The sequence below is a fragment of the Phocoena sinus genome, chromosome 10 (genome assembly GCF_008692025.1).
Source record: "Phocoena sinus isolate mPhoSin1 chromosome 10, mPhoSin1.pri, whole genome shotgun sequence".
Taxonomy (NCBI): domain Eukaryota; kingdom Metazoa; phylum Chordata; class Mammalia; order Artiodactyla; family Phocoenidae; genus Phocoena; species Phocoena sinus.
The window spans coordinates 17,443,552-17,459,530 of NC_045772.1; the positions used below are offsets into that span (position 1 = coordinate 17,443,552).

At 38.3% G+C, this 15,979-nt stretch overlaps 1 protein-coding gene across 4 annotated transcripts in view; it reads left to right on the forward strand.

Annotated features, from left to right (window-relative positions):
* Positions 1-15,979, forward strand: part of SLC41A2 (solute carrier family 41 member 2) — a 228,154-nt gene that overhangs the window by 129,524 nt on the left and 82,651 nt on the right. For 3 of the 4 annotated variants that reach the window (XM_032646805.1, XM_032646806.1, XM_032646804.1), the window contains exon 11: positions 2,521-2,938. In XM_032646805.1, the coding sequence (XP_032502696.1) occupies positions 2,521-2,706 (186 nt within the window). In that variant the 3' untranslated portion in view covers positions 2,707-2,938. Of the gene's footprint in view, positions 1-2,520; positions 2,939-10,921; positions 11,027-15,979 lie in introns of those variants that run through there. The other variant, XM_032646807.1, reaches the window with a different exon arrangement.

The following is a 15,979-nucleotide window of genomic DNA, read 5'->3' on the forward strand; positions in this document are numbered from 1 at the left end:
GAACATTAGAGATGATAACAGTACCTACTTAATAAGAAGGTTGTGAGGATTAAATAATAGACTAAATACACAATAAATAAGCAAATGGGTAGAGTTGTGTTCCAATAAAATTTTATTTACAAAAAACAGGCAGCAGGTTGAATTTGGCCCATGGGCTATAGTTTGCCAACCCCCGTTCTAGACAAATCTCCCATTCAGTGTAAATGTTATACCACGAATTAGTAAATTATATATCACATATGTATGATGTATGTTATATAAATTTATATAAATATACTCATATTATTAATATATAAATACATAATGTTATAAAAAATATACAATATGGATTTATTTGTTTGTATGTCCTGCCAATCCCAGAGAAAATAGCTACCCTCATTCTCTTTAAAAATTTTGTTTCCTCCAGTACATATTACTCACAGAATCAAAAAATTTCTTTATTGAACCTTGATATACTCCAGTAATACAGAGTTTACTACATAATTCGTTACATATATAGACAGCCCAAATTGTTGGGGTTTTTTTAAGTTGTTTTGGTAACTTTTGGTAACTTTTACCCTTTACCCTAAAACTCTACCCTATAACACTGTGTGTTATAAGCCAGTGTCTCCTGACACAATAACCTTCTTAAGTTTACATCTCCTGCCCTCCTTGCCCAGGACAAACAGTTCTTGTTCTCATAGGAGTCTCTTATATGAATGACCTTGTCTCCTGCTGATTTTTATGCCCTCAATCAGATATCAAGGGTCTACTTTGTGAGCTAGTCACTCTGCTAGGTGCTGGGAGCACAGGGGTGAACAAGTTCCTAACACACTGCCGAGTTGTGACCTGACCCGTCCAGGGTCCGGTGTGGGTGGCTCTCTCTCGGTCTGTACACTATGCTTTTGTTAATGTAACTTGAGACTGTGCCGCCTCTTTACGTTTCTCTTCATCTTCCTAAACTGAGGCTCTTATTAATTATCTCAAAGTAAGTGTGGCAGATATGAGGCCCGTTTTGGTTTTGTTCTCCTCAAATGAGGAAATTGAGGGTTAATGGTAAGAAGCTTGCCCAGAGTCATATAGCTGATAAATGGCCAAAGTGGAAATCAAAACTAGATCTTATGACTTCCAAATCCAGGATTATTTCTAACATTCCATGCTTCCTCCACATGCAAAACAGATTGTCATGAAGAACAGGACAATGTGATTCCAAAACAGTCTTTGCCATGAAACACTAAGGAAGAATCAGCCTCATACAAAAGAAAACAGGACTTAAAGTACAACCTCTCTCTCTGACTGATGTCCAAAGACATGTGAAGTTCCCTCGTTTGGATTAAGTATACGGCTCTCAGCTTGGACAAGCCACCATCCTTCCTGGTAAAGGTGTCAGAGCTAAACCACAGCACAGAAGTTTGGAACCCAAGGCAGACACCTCACCTTCATGGCCTACTTGTCAGAGTAGTAAAAGGTCACAGACCCTGGGCTCGGCTAGACCTAGGCGGGCTTCCTCCTTTACGTACCAGTGTTCTCACTACCACGCAGACGTCTGTTGAAAGTGTATTGTGTGCCAGGCACTGAATTACTCAGTCTATTATTTAATCCTCACAACATGCTCATGAGAGTAGATGCCATTATCATCTCTAATGTTCATTTAGAGACATAAAGAGGTTAAGTAACTTGCCTATAGTTAGCCAGCAGGTATAGAAGTATGTTCTTAACTAGTATCCTGTACTTGCCAACTTGTCCCAAACCAGTGAATATTAACCTCTCTAATCCCAAATCCCTTTTAATACTTCAGGTGTTTGAAAACTAGAGAATCCTCTTACTCTAAATGGATGAAAGAAAAAAATCATTTATCTGATCCCAAAATTCAAAGCATTACAAAGGTCTTAATATCCCTGATATCCTAGAAAATACTTATATCACCTTAGTGTTTGAATAGACCTTTGAAATATTTTGACCCTACCTATCTATAAATATATCCGTATCTGTATCAACAAGTCATTCCTCAGTGCCCTTACCTTCTGGTGACTGTTCTTACCATTGAAACGAAGTTTTCGTTGCTTTGACAAGCCACCAATGGCCTTATAATTAGTAAGTAAATGGTCGGTTCTCCATCTTTATTTTATTTGATTGTACCTGCAATAGAAGAATGTTATTCCTTATTTTTATTTCCTTCTTCGTATGTCTTCTTCCTTCTTCACAGATTTATCATATAGGAAGAAGTTGAAACAACAGTGGTTTGGCAAAATGTACAATACTACTAAATGTAAGGAACATGGTGGTTTGGGGAAGGCTAGAAGAAAATGAGAAGATATATGTGACAAGTTGAAGAAAAACTTTATTAATTGCAGCAATACATAGTATTTTTCTTGTGAAAAGAAAATGTTACTGTCAATTAACTCTTTCTTCTTTTCCAGTGAGGTTCTTGACTTAGACGCATCCTCTTCCCTTCAGAGAGCAGTGGCTTAGGCTTATGGCCGTGTTTACTGGGCTAGGACTGTCCAGGTGACAGGAGTAATCTTTGGTGCTCTCTTCTAGGTGTTTACCTTGCTGTGGATTGCTGACTGGATGGTCCATCATTTCTGGAGGAAAGGAAAGGACCCGGATAGCTTCTCCATCCCCTATCTGACGGCACTGGGTGATCTGCTCGGGACAGCCTTGTTAGCCTTAAGTTTTCATTTTCTTTGGCTTATTGGAGATCGAGATGGAGATGTTGGAGACTAATAAATCCTACAAACCGCTCTCAAGTTACCAAGAAGGAAAACACAAAGACAACCACTTATAGCTCTTTTTCAAAACTTTTATTTCAGTAGTTTGACTTCTGTGAGGGTAATCTTCAGTTGGCCCTGATTCCATTAAATGGCCTTAACATTTTATTTTTAAAGAATTTGTGCTGAAACCAGAATGAACAGTATTTGTGCTGCTTTTCATAGAATAAATGATAATTTGACATAGACATAGACTCAAACTCTGAAATAATTAGGAAAGAATATAGGATGTTTACAATGAATAATTTTAAAACCACAGACATAGCAGAAATGTAATGTATTACTGTTTAACTCATAATGCCACGTTAAAGGAAACAGAGTTCTGGTTTAGCCTTTCTTGTCTCACAGATGTGTTGTACTGCAAAGCAGACTTTAAAATGAAAGGGGCCCAACCAAGTTTGTAATAGTTCTAACTATGCCCACCTCTCTGCCAGCTGAGGATCCATTTACCAATTACTTTGCTCCTACCCTAACCTCAATATGTTCTGCTGAGTATGAGATAAACTCACTTTTACCTGTTTGTATGAATTTCCCTGTGCTGATGCTAATTTAATTTCAACTCTGCAAGTTCTCGGCAGGCTACCCTTTAAACACAGAATGGCCTTTAATGAAAGCAGTGGGTCTTTTTTTTTTTTTTTTTTTTTGGCCATGCCATGTGGCATGCTAGCTCTTAGTTGCCTGACCAAGGATCGAACCCATGCTCAGAGTGCTAACCACTGGACCGCCAGGGACGTCCCATCAGTGGGTCATTTTTGATCATTGATTTGTTGAAAGAATGTTGATCTTTTTCTGAAGACTTAATAGTCCAAAATAAGATAACCTGAGCTGTGTTTGTAGAAACAAGATGGTGTGAGAAATCGTGCGTGCTTGTGTGTGTGTGTGTGTGTGTGTGGTGTGTGAAAGAGAGAGACAGAAGCTTTTGATGGAGAGCTAAATCTTTGCTAAAAATTGTTGATAGCAAAGATCATAGTGGGATATTAGCATTCTGTGGTTATTCTTTAGCGCATTTTATTGGTATGCTTTTGTCATGTGGTGCAAAAATTTTGCTACTGGCCAGAATTTAATATTTGTTACCTACCTTATAATTAATACTTTCTTTTCATTAAAAAAAACTGTACCATTTAATATAACCAAGCTATCATAAGATTTAGAATGAGCAAATGATTCATTCGCTCCTCTTAAGAACTCTGTTGAAACTGGTAGGCTTACCATTTTAAAGGAGAAATCGGTGGGGTTACTTTGGTTATTTTTCATGCCTGTGCACATCATCTGTTTGCACAGGCTGATGTCTACGTGGGAGACTATCAGGTACACTGCTATGTTTCTCAAATATTTTTCTAAAACTCTGATTGTATTCTGAACACTTGACCAACACCTTAGTCATTCAATAGGTAAGCATTTTTATATTACATATAGTTCATTTTAAAAAAAATGCAGTGGAATCTCTCAAGACTGTCAGATATTTAATAATTTAACTGATAAAGGGAAGAAGAAATGCACATCGACTTTGATCGTGTGGTTTAAGTTGTCAATTAGTGTTAACATTATATAAGTAGTAGGTTGTTTATAAATATATTGGGGGAAGTGTTCCTATTAAGCTCTTTAAAATAAGGGGACTGTGGTTTAGAGTTATATATTTTTGCTTATTTTGAAACTTTATTCCACTCTTCTGCCTTATAATGAAGCTGCTGAGGCAGAGAACTGAACTAATTATAGAATTTCTCCTTTGGAGAGTTATATTGTCACATAGTGAACATTCTTATAAAAGAAAGAATGATTAAGTTGATGAATATTTAGCTGCAAGATTTTTTATTTTTAAAATATCCATGAATAATTTCTTCGATTTTATTGTAAAGCATTTGTAAATTACTTATTTACATTTGGGCTATATGATTCAGAAGGATTTATGTTTCCCAGTGATTTATATTTTCATTTTTTTAACCTAAAGAAGTGCACAGCAAACCACATTTTTAAAGCATTTACCAACAACTTTAGTGCATTACATATTCCAAAACACATTCAAATACATGTATTATTTAGTACTCACAACAGTACATGTGAAATAGGTCAGGTAGATATTCCTATCTCTATTTTACAGCAGAAGAAACTGAAAATCAGAGAAGGTACATTTTTAATGTTGCACAACTACAGAGTACCCACATTGTGATTAAGTACAGGTCTCCAGTCTCCTAAGCCAGTGCTATTTCTGTGACCCTCCAAATGTACCAAGAGTACCTAACTCATTAACTGAGAGGAAATCAACTAGGGGAACAGGATTTTCTAAAGTAGAATAGAGTATTGCTACATCTCTCCAATTTCAGACAGGGAAATCTTCATTTAATATATCTTGATGGTAAGTATAGCCAACTCTAAATTATTCATGTTCCTAAGACCAAGGAAATCAAAGATAAATGAATACTTTGGAAGAAAGAACAATGCCTTATTTCATAGAATATTTAATTGCCGCCACCCTTCCCAGATCTAGCCATTTTCCATGAGATGCTAATAGATAACTAGGATGACTGATACGCGTTCTGTGCCCTCTCTGTTTTGCTACCCAATCTTGGTTACAGCAACAAAATGTCTAAAAGACATGTAATGGGAAAAAAAATAAAGACATGGAAAAATCAGTCACCAATCAGCTGAATTAATTTATAAAAGAGGTTTAAATTCCTTTTAAAAAATTTTACCGGTTTTTTGAAAGCCTTCACATAAGTATGGAACCAATAAGATAACTTTGCCTACCCACAAAAATCATTTATTATCAGTCTTACATACAGCGAATTCACAATATTTATTTTTATACAACATAAGTTTGCTTTCTGAACTTCTTCCCTTCACGAATTAATCAGGCACTTTATTTAAATACAGATAGTCTTTTCAAAGACATTTTTTATTTTTCCCTACAATCATTTTTTTCTTTAAGAAATAAAGTTTCTTAGAACCTAATACAATAGAAACTGATGGTAATGTATCTTCTGGGAGACATCAAAAATTCCACGACGTAGACTATCAATGATGTAGCCAAGTGAAGTACATTTTGAAGGGCCTTTCGGTAATTGGGCTTCCTTGCCTTATAATATAGCTCTAGTATAGTATACCCATTTATAAAAGGCATCTGCCATCTTTGAATTGTTGTAAACCAAATAATAAAATTTAAGATGTATTTACCCAGCCTTGTACTTACTTCTTGATAAACCAGATGAACACTGAGCCTGTGTGGAACTCAGAAGAGACTGGGTGGTCCGTGTATATACGTTGTGTTTATGAGCATAATAAATTGGGCTTTGACCATACCTAGAGCTCCACTCCATTGCTTTACCACTTTTTCACTGTTAGGTTCTCTCCTCATTATTCAGCTTAGGTTCCTTGGCCCATCAACCAATACATCCTCAACTGCCTCCTTCATACTTACTGGACAGCTCTGGTTAAATACAGCTCTCTGCCCATCCTTTGCCTGCATTTGAACAGCTGAATATGGTTCATGAAGAACCCATGACTGCTAGGACAGATCTTTACATTCATAACCTCAGACATCAAGTTAACCCTCAGCTGCCCAGCAGCCTCCTCTATTTCTCTAATCACTTCACTCTCTGGGAGATCAGGCTTTTGTCCCCACCACTTTACTGAAAGTACTCCCGTCAGGGTCACCAGCAGTCTCCATGTTGCAAATCCAGAGATCAGTTCTCAATAAAAATCCTCATCTTACTCAGCCTCTAAAGGTATATGACAGAGTCTCCTTCCTCCTTGAAATACTTTCTTCACTTGGCTTACAAAAACATCTGCCTTTTGCTTTCTTTTCTGCACCGCTGGAAGCCTCCTCTCTGTCTTGCTGGTGGTTCCTCCACCTCTCAATCTCTAAGTGTTGGAATGACCTACATCTCAGTTTTTATTACCATTTCTCTATTTTTTATCCCTAGGTGACCTCACCTATCTCATTGTTTCAAATGCCATCTATACCTATTATTCCTAAATTTCTCAGTCTAGACTCTCACCCGAGTTCCACATTTGTATTTCCATACTAAACAACCAATGGATCACTGAAGAAATCACAGAGGAAATCAAAAAATGCTTAGAGACAAATGAAAATGAAAACACAACGATCCAAAACCTATGGGATGCAGCAAAAGCAGTTCTAAAAGGAAAGTTTATAGCAATACAGTCTTACCTCAGGAAACAAGAAAAACATAACCTTACACCTAAAGCAACTACAGAAAGAAGAACAAACAAAACCCAAAGTTAGTAGAAGGAAAGAAATCATAAATATCAGAGCAGAAATAAATGAAATAGAAATGAAGAAAACAATAGAAAAGGTCAATGAAACTAAAAGCTGGTTCTTTGAAAAGATAAAATTGATAAATCTTTAGCCAGACTCATGAAGAAAAAAAATGCAGGTGGCTTAAATCAATAAAATTAGAAATGAAAAAGGAGAATTTACAACTGAAACCACAGAAATACAAGGGATCATAAGAGACTACTGCAAGCAGCTTTGTGCCAATAAAATAGACAACCTGGAAGAAATGGACAAGTTCTTAGAAAGGTACAATCTTCCAAGACTGAACCAGGAAGAAATAGAAAATATGAACAGACCAATCACAAGCCCTGAAATTGAAACTGATTTTAAAAACTTCCAACAAAAGTCCAGGACCGGATGGCTTCACAGGTGAATTCTATCAAACATTTAGAGAAGAGTTAACCCCTATCCTTCTGAAACTATTCCAAAAAATTACAGGGGAACACTCCAAAACTCATTCTATGAGGCCACCATCACCCTGATACCAAAACCAGACAAAGATACCATAAAAAAAGAAAATTACAGGCCAATATCACTGATGAACATAGATGCAAAAATCCTCAACAAAATACTAGCAAACTGAATCCAACAATACATTAAAAGGATCATACACCATGATCAACTGGGATTTTATTTTAAAGACTTATTTTTATGTGGACAATTTTTTAAGTTTTTATTGAATTTGTTACAATATTGCTTCTGTTTTATGTTTTGGGTTTTTGGCCGTGAGGCATGTGGGATCTTAGCTCCCCAACCAGGGATCGAACCCACACCCCCTGCATTGGAAGGTGAAGTCTTAACCACTGGACCGCCAGGGAAGTCCTGATGAAGTAGGATCAGGACAAGTAGGATTTATCCCAGGGATGCAAGTATTCTTCAATATCAGCAAATCAATCAGTGTGATACACCGCATTAACAAACTGAAGAATAAAAACCATATGATCATCTCAACAGATGCAGAAAAAGCTTTTGACAAAATTCAATACCCATTTATGATAAAAACTCTCCAGAGTTTTTATCTCCAGGTTTTATCATACCTCAACATAATAAAGGCCATATACGACAAACCCACAGCTAACATCATACGCAACGGTGAAAAGTTGAAAGCATTTCCTCTAAGAGCAGGAACAAGACAAGGATGTCTACTCTGCACCACTTTTATTCAACATAGTTTTGGAAGTCCTAGCCACAGCAATCAGAGAAGAAAAAAGGAATCCAAATCGGAAAAGAAGAAATAAAACTGTCACTGTTTGCAGATGACATGATACTATACATAGAGAATCCTAAAGATGCTATCAGAAAACTACTAGAGCTCATCAATGAATTTGGTAAGGTTGCAGGATACAAAATTAATACACAGAAATTTCTTGCATTTCTATACAATAACAATGAAAGCTCAGAAAGAGAAATTAAGGAAACACGTTTGTATTTCCAAATGCCTGCTGAACAACTCCACTTGACTACTAGGTATCTTAAACATTTGAACAACAGTATCAACCTCTTTGACCTAATTGACATGTATAGAACACTATTCCAACAACTACAGAATACACATTAAGGGCTAATCTCCTTAATATATAAAGAACTTCTGTAAATCAGGAAGAAAAAGACCAACAACCCAATAGTATAATACCCAAAGACAGATTGTTCATCGTAAAAACCAAATAGGTGCTCAATAATTGCTCAAAATAAAAGAAGTGCTAATTAAAACCACACTGGGACTTCCCTGGTGGTCCAGTGGTTAAGACTCTGCACTTCCACTACAGGGGGCATGGGTTCCATCCCTGGTCAGGGAAGATCCCACATGCCGCGCAGCATGGCCAAAAAAATAAATTAAATAAAAAATAAAATAAATACATTTTTAAAAATTTCTTCAACTGGACAACCTGTTTACTTCCCCAGGGCATTTGCCTGTGCTGCACCCATATCTTTGAAAGCTCTTCCCCTCACTCTTTCCAAGCTAATCCCTTAGAAAAAAAAAGAAAACCACCCTGAGATACTACTTCTTACCTATCAAATTGACAAAAATACAAAGTCAGAACATTCTCTTGGCAAGGCTGTAGGGAAACAGACAAAATTGCTAGTGGTAAGTGATAAATTTACCATGATAAAATGATAACTCTGTACAGGGGAATCTGGCCATATCTACTAAAATTACAGATGCACTTACCATTTGATCCTATAGTCCCACCATCAGACCCAGGCAAGTGAAGCCCCTGCCCTGAGCCCTCTGCCACGTGCAGTGATTATAAAGGTATGGCCAGTGGGCTAAATCCAGTTCACCGCCTATTTTTGTAAATAGTTTTATTAGATTGTTGCCATGCCTATTTGCTTACTGTAACCAAATATTTTTGGGTGCTTTTCCTCTGTAACAGCAGAATTGAGTAGCTGACAAAGAGACCAAACAACCTGCAAAACCTAAAGTATTTACTCTCTGGGCCTTACACACAAAAAAGTTCACCCACACCTGCTTCCTCAGATTTTACTTCTAAGTCCCCCTCCGGTACCTGGGACTAGCCAAGAGCAGCAGTGCCATCCGGGTAGGCTGCCCAACCTGAATCTGGTCCTGTATGGGCTCCAGTTGCCAGAAGCAGACAGTCCTTGGACTTGAACCTCAGATCTCTTTTGTCAGCATTCTGATTGCAGCATCATTTCTGGCCTAGAGCATCCAAATGTGGGAAGGTGGTGGCAGGCATCCTTTACTCTCTGCCCCCACTGCTTGCAGCCAGGAGGGTCTCCCCACCCTCCTACAGGCTCCATGCTGTATGTCAGGCAGTCCTCCAGGGGTGGCCACTGCTTTCTCCCCAGAAGGCTCCACAATTGGCCCTTCCAATGGGTGTCCTTTCTTGCCTCCAGTTGATGTGGTAATGCCATGCTCTCCCAGGTCAGTCTTAAATTGTACTGGACAGACATTAACTGTGTGGATGGGACCATTCTTCTCAATATGCTCCTGGGCCCTCGCCTAGGCTCCCCACTGGTGACAGTGTGTGAAAGGCAGGGGTTGTTAACAAAATATCCAACGACACTTGTTAAAGATGGTGAGGTGTCGTCTTGACTCAGGCCCATCGTGATAGATATAGGGACAACTGCAGTGGGATTTTACAGTGAGGGAGAGAGGTGGGGCTCAACTCCAAATACAGCACAAGCAAAAGAGCAGGGTGAGTGTGAGTGGGTGGAAAATTACTACGAGGAAACATCAGGAATAAGAGCAATTCTGGCTAAACTGACCTAACGGGATTCTTTGCTGAAGACAGGCCAGGGTGATCAAACACTGCCTGGGAGAAGGTGGAGGATGAAGAACCCATCAGATATCGAGAGTGATCAGATATCAAGGGTAGGGGGTTCTGGTTAAACTGACTTAGAGTTCTTGCTAAAACTGGGTTTTACAAGGAAGTGCATAGATGGACCTAGGAGAAGTTTCCAGAGCCTGACAAAAATTTGAATCTTTGTCAGGGTGCAGTCAACACTGAAAGAAATCACACCTAGAAATGCAGTAACCACAACCTAAGGGTTCAAGAGACGGCATGGTTGGAAAACGTCTTGTTCTGCATTTACACTATAGAATTCCAAATGGCAAATTTTATATGATCAGAAAACAAATTATCGTTCACGGTTTCCTGCACACCTCTGGTAAGACGAGTGTTTGTGGCTGCCATTAACAAAGCATGAGAACAACCTTTGAGAAAGCTGTTGGAAGTCCATATTCACTGGGGTAAGATGGATGATGCGGCAACACCAGTAACGTCGTAAACAGCAGTAAATAAATGGTATTAGGGAACTGCAGAGGCCAGAAAATCTATACTGTTTCCATACAAATAGGTCCTGAAGAGCCAGAGCATTGCAAGTAATAACAGTTTTACTCTCTTTATCTTCACAGTGGGAGACATTAGCCAGGAATGACACATTTGACGATAAAGAACACAGAAGATGGTGCCTGGAACTTCTGAAGAATCTTTGCATTCATTGAACAATCAACAAAGATGTAAGTACCTCTTTTCTACTCATTATACCAAATTTTCATCGATATATCGATACTTCACATGGGCCCAAGACTTTTGTAAAATGTTTAAAATTCAAATTGCTTATGAGGTCCAGGGCCTTGCAAAGCTTTTCCTGGAGCCCCGCACACCCTAGAGGTCACGCGACATCCAATTTTTGGAATCTAAATACAGATATTCCCAAATATCTATGTAATGGCATACTTCAAAGTTATTCATTGTAGCTTTGTTTATAATAGCAAAGGAAAACAACTCAGGGTCCTGGTGGAATAAATTGTGGTACAACCACACCATTGAACATAGCACAACTGGGAGACAAGAGGAGTGAGAATTAGCTCTACAAACTGATAGGGGGAGACATCCAGGAGAAAGAATGAGGTGAAAAAAGCAAGGCATGGAAAAGTGTGTAAAATATTCTCCTTTTTTGTAAGAATGAGGGAAATAAGGATAAATATTTGAGAAAGAAACACTGGAAGGGAAAAAGGGGGCGGGGGAATTGTTACCTATGGGGACAAAGCAATAGGGTGCTCAGGGACAAGGACAGGAGCAAGACTTGTCAGTGCATACCTTTTATGTCATTTTGATTTTTGAACCGTGTGGGTAATACTTCTTCAAAAACTAATGCAGAGCTTCCCTGGTGGCACAGTGGTTGAGAGTCCACCTGCCGATGCAGGGGACACGGGTTCTTGCCCCGGTCCGGGAAGATCCCACATGCCGCGAAGCGGCTGGGCCCGTGAGCCATGGCCGCTGAGCCTGCGCGTCCAGAGCCTGTGCTCCGCAACGGGAGAGGCCACAACAGTGAGAGGCCCGTGTACTGTGAAAAAATATATATATATAATAATAATGCAAAATTTTTACCTGAAAAATATATTCTTTGACCTACTGTTTCCACTTCTAGAAATCTGTTCTAAGCGAATAATCAGAATGTACATTGCAGCAATTTTCAGCTTGAAATTTCTCATTTGCAAACAGCCTAAAAGTTAAAAAAAGATTAAATATTTAAAGATTAGATATAGTACATTATACAGTCAATGAATTCATATTTGAAAAATCCTTTGATGAGTTAGAGAAATATTTGTGACAATGTGCGACCAGCACTGTGTACAAAATGACTGACAGAATGATTCCAATTTTTAAAATCATCAAAATATTTTAAATGTTTTTTCCTCTGGATGAGATGATTACAGATACTTTTTTCTTTTTAGAACTCTTCTGGATTGTCCAAATTTTCATTATTTTTTGAGTTCCTTCATAATTATTACTTTTCTAGACAATCAATCCCTATCTCTAATGAGTATTTAGTCATTGTTCAGGCTCTTAAAAAGAAGAAAAATAGAAAGATCATGGGCTGTCAGGTGCAAAGAGGAAATGGCGAGGAAGAGGAGAAGCCTGCTGTCCAGAGAGTTGGCGACTCTGTCCCCTCTCCTGTCAAATTGCCAGGTCTCTGTACAGTGGGCTGTTCCTGCCCCCTCTCCCTCACCATTTCCTCTCTCCTTTGCACATGACACCCCACGACCTTTTCTCTTTCCTCATCTTCTTTGACCTCTGGGCTACGTCTCAGGTATGCCAAGATTTTCTTACTTATGACTTTGGTTTCCTAGGTATAATGACAGGCAGGAAATAAGCAGCTTTACCCCTTCCTAGCTGTGTGTCAGTGGGTCACATCACTCATCCTAGCCTTTTAATTCAACAAATATTTGAATCTACCTAGCCGATTGATCCAATTTAACTCAAATATTTATTGAGCACCTCTTTTATGCCAGGCATTATTCTAGGAGCTGGGGCACATTGGTAAACAACTCAGATAATAAAGTCTGTGTGGGAGCTATATTCTAGAGTGGAGATTGAAAGTCAGTCAGATGATGATATCAGTAGAGCAGAGGGAAGCAGAGTACCTTCCACGAGATGTTCAGAGAAGAGGCCCTCTGTAGGGCTTTGAGCTACAATCTGTGTTTCTAGAAAGGGCCACATGTGAAAACCTACGGAGGCTTAGCATTTCAGACAAAGGAAATGCAAATGCAAAGTCCTTGAGGAGAGAATGAGCTTGATCTACTCTAGAAACTGATGGAAGGCTAGTGTCTAACTAGACGACATGCTGCTTTTTTTAAAGTATTTTACATTTTATAATTTTTTCAAAATATTTCTATAACTTTTTAAAAATTAATTTTTATTGGAGTCTAGTTGCTTTATAATGTTGTGTTAGCTTCTACTGCACAGCAAAATGAATCAGCCATATATATACATATATCCCCTCCCTTTTGGATTTCCCTTCTATTTAGGTCACCACAGAGCATTAAGTAGAGTTCCCTGTGCTACACAGTACGTTCCCCTCAGTTGTCTATTTTGTACATAGTATCAATAGTGTATATGTGTCAATCCCAATCTCCAGATTCCTCCCACCCCACCCCTTACCCCCTTGGTATCCATAAACTTGTCCTCTACGTCTGTGTCTCTATTTCTGCTTGGCAAATAAGGTTAGACGACATGCTTCTTAAGAAGAGGAACCACGTCATACTTTTCCTTTATTCTCCAAAGCACTGTGTATGAGTGCATACACAATTACATATTGTTTGGTAACGGTGAGCAATTTTCTAGCATGTTCAGAGCATATATGATTGTGATTCAAGAGAAATTCTTTTAACTATGGTAGATTTAAATTTCACTTAAATTCAAAGATTGACTTACAACTAACGTCTTCCATCACTTAGCTAACCCAGACTGAAAGATGGAGTGCTACATTTACCTGTGGGTGTTGTTGACAGGGAGCATGGAAACGCCCTCTGGCCTGGGCTGTGTTGTCATGTTTCTCTTTTCAGTATATATCTGACATCAGAATCTCCATTTTAATAAATATTACACTAACTTTGGAGCCATATTGAGCTCCTAATTTGGTATTCTATCCCTCATTAAACCTATTTTCGATGATTCAAATAGCTACCAAAATTACATTTTTTCAACGGAGGGGCTCTGTCTATGTTGTATTAGTTATTGGCCACCTCATTGTTATACAGGAGAACCATTACTCATCATTAAACTTATTTTTAATTTTTTAAATTTGTGCAATTTTTATTGTGGTAAAATATACATAACATAAAATTTCGCATTTTAACCATTTTTAGTGCACAGTTCTGTGGCATTAAGTACCTTAGGTTCATTCACATTGCTGTACACCCGTCACCACTATCCATCTCCAGAACTTTTCCATCATCCCCCATTATCAAATTTAAAAATATGTTTTAATCCCGTTGTTACCATCCATAGAACATTTACCTAAAGATGCCCATGTAGAGGGAGCAGTTGGACTGTAAATCAATCACTGCAATTTGCCTTTATGACTTTTCACTTAGGATGCATATTTGGAGCCAACATACATTTTATCCATAGATCTTAGTACCAGCAACTTCTAAATCTGCAGTCACACAGAGCCTCTATTTGTCTCTAGTTTCAGCTGCTCTGGATGAAGATATCCTGTCTCTTTGAGGTATATTTTCCGGCATTTCCAAAAGGACTTTTGTGAACACCACATTTTAAGTCAGACCGCTCCAAACACACTCTACACACGTGGAAAACTCTTCCAGGCATTTTCATGCGGTGCAGTGGCAAACACACCAGGAACTTCATTACCTTCTTATGGATGATAATGGCTCAGTGTGTCGACACAAATAATCAATAACCAAACAACAATAGGAACAGAAGAGAGTTTTATTTGAGCCAAACTGAGGACTATAGCCTGGGAGACAGCCTCTCAGATAACTCTGAGGAACTGCTCTAGAGAAGCATGGTTTTCAGCACTGTTTTATATCTTGTCAGAACAAAGAACATCAAACAAGTCAAGGATACCGTCCTTCAAGGTTTCAAAAAAAAAAAAAAAAAATCAGCATGTACACAGTGAGTCAGTATGGCCTTGGCACCCAAGAAGGGAGTCATCATCAAAGGAGGACCAGAATTGGCATCCCAGGAAGGGAGGCATTTAGTCATTATTTTTAACATGCACATTCTTTACTTCTGGTCCATGTGCCCTTTTCTTTAGTGACTACAGCAGATGTACAGTGTGTGTATGATAGGCCATAAGCAGGCTGTTTTAGTTAGCATCAGATTCAAGTTAGCTCATGTATAAGCCAGAACGACTTCCCCAGACTTCAATATGTGAACATTTCTCCCATTAAGTGTCTGGCATATAATTAGACCTCAATAAACAGTCACTATCAGTGAGTTCACCAGAAAGCCAGCTGATTTACCAAAAAAGCACAGCTCTGAAACAACATGGACCTGGGTTCTAATCTCAGTTCCACCCTTATGCAACCATGGGACTGACTTTAGGCAGATCAACCTCTTTGAGGATCAGTTTCCTTCTTCATAAAACAGTGATGATAACTGCCTTACAGATTTCACAAAGATGAGGAATAAAGTTTGTATATTATAAGGGCTGAATGAAGAGTAATTATTGGGAGACCATGTTTTCCACAATGGTTTCAGTTAAATAGATCCACTTCTCTGTTTGGTGTGTTCTAGAGATGCGAATGCTGGGTTTGAATCCTGCCCCTGAATGAGCAGCTCAACCTCGGCTGTTCATTTAACCTCCAAGACTCAAGTTTCTCATTCATCAGAAGGGGGTAGAATGTCAATCCCAATTTCCCAATTCATAGAGGAGAAATATTTTGCATTTTGGTCCACAAAAGAAGACTTGTAGAACATTGAAGAAAGGTTTTTGTTATATATGGATTTCAATGTCTTTATTAATGCACAATTTTCATAAAAATAAATTGTACCTACTTAAAATATATAAAAAAGAAGGGAATAGTGATTCCTACCTCATGAGGTGGTTGGAAAAATTTTAAAGATCAAGTGTCTGGAATGAAATAGCAGGCAGGTGGGATGTGCTAGACAAATATTAGTTTTTCTACCTTCCCCTAAACTATTTCTATAAGATTGAAATA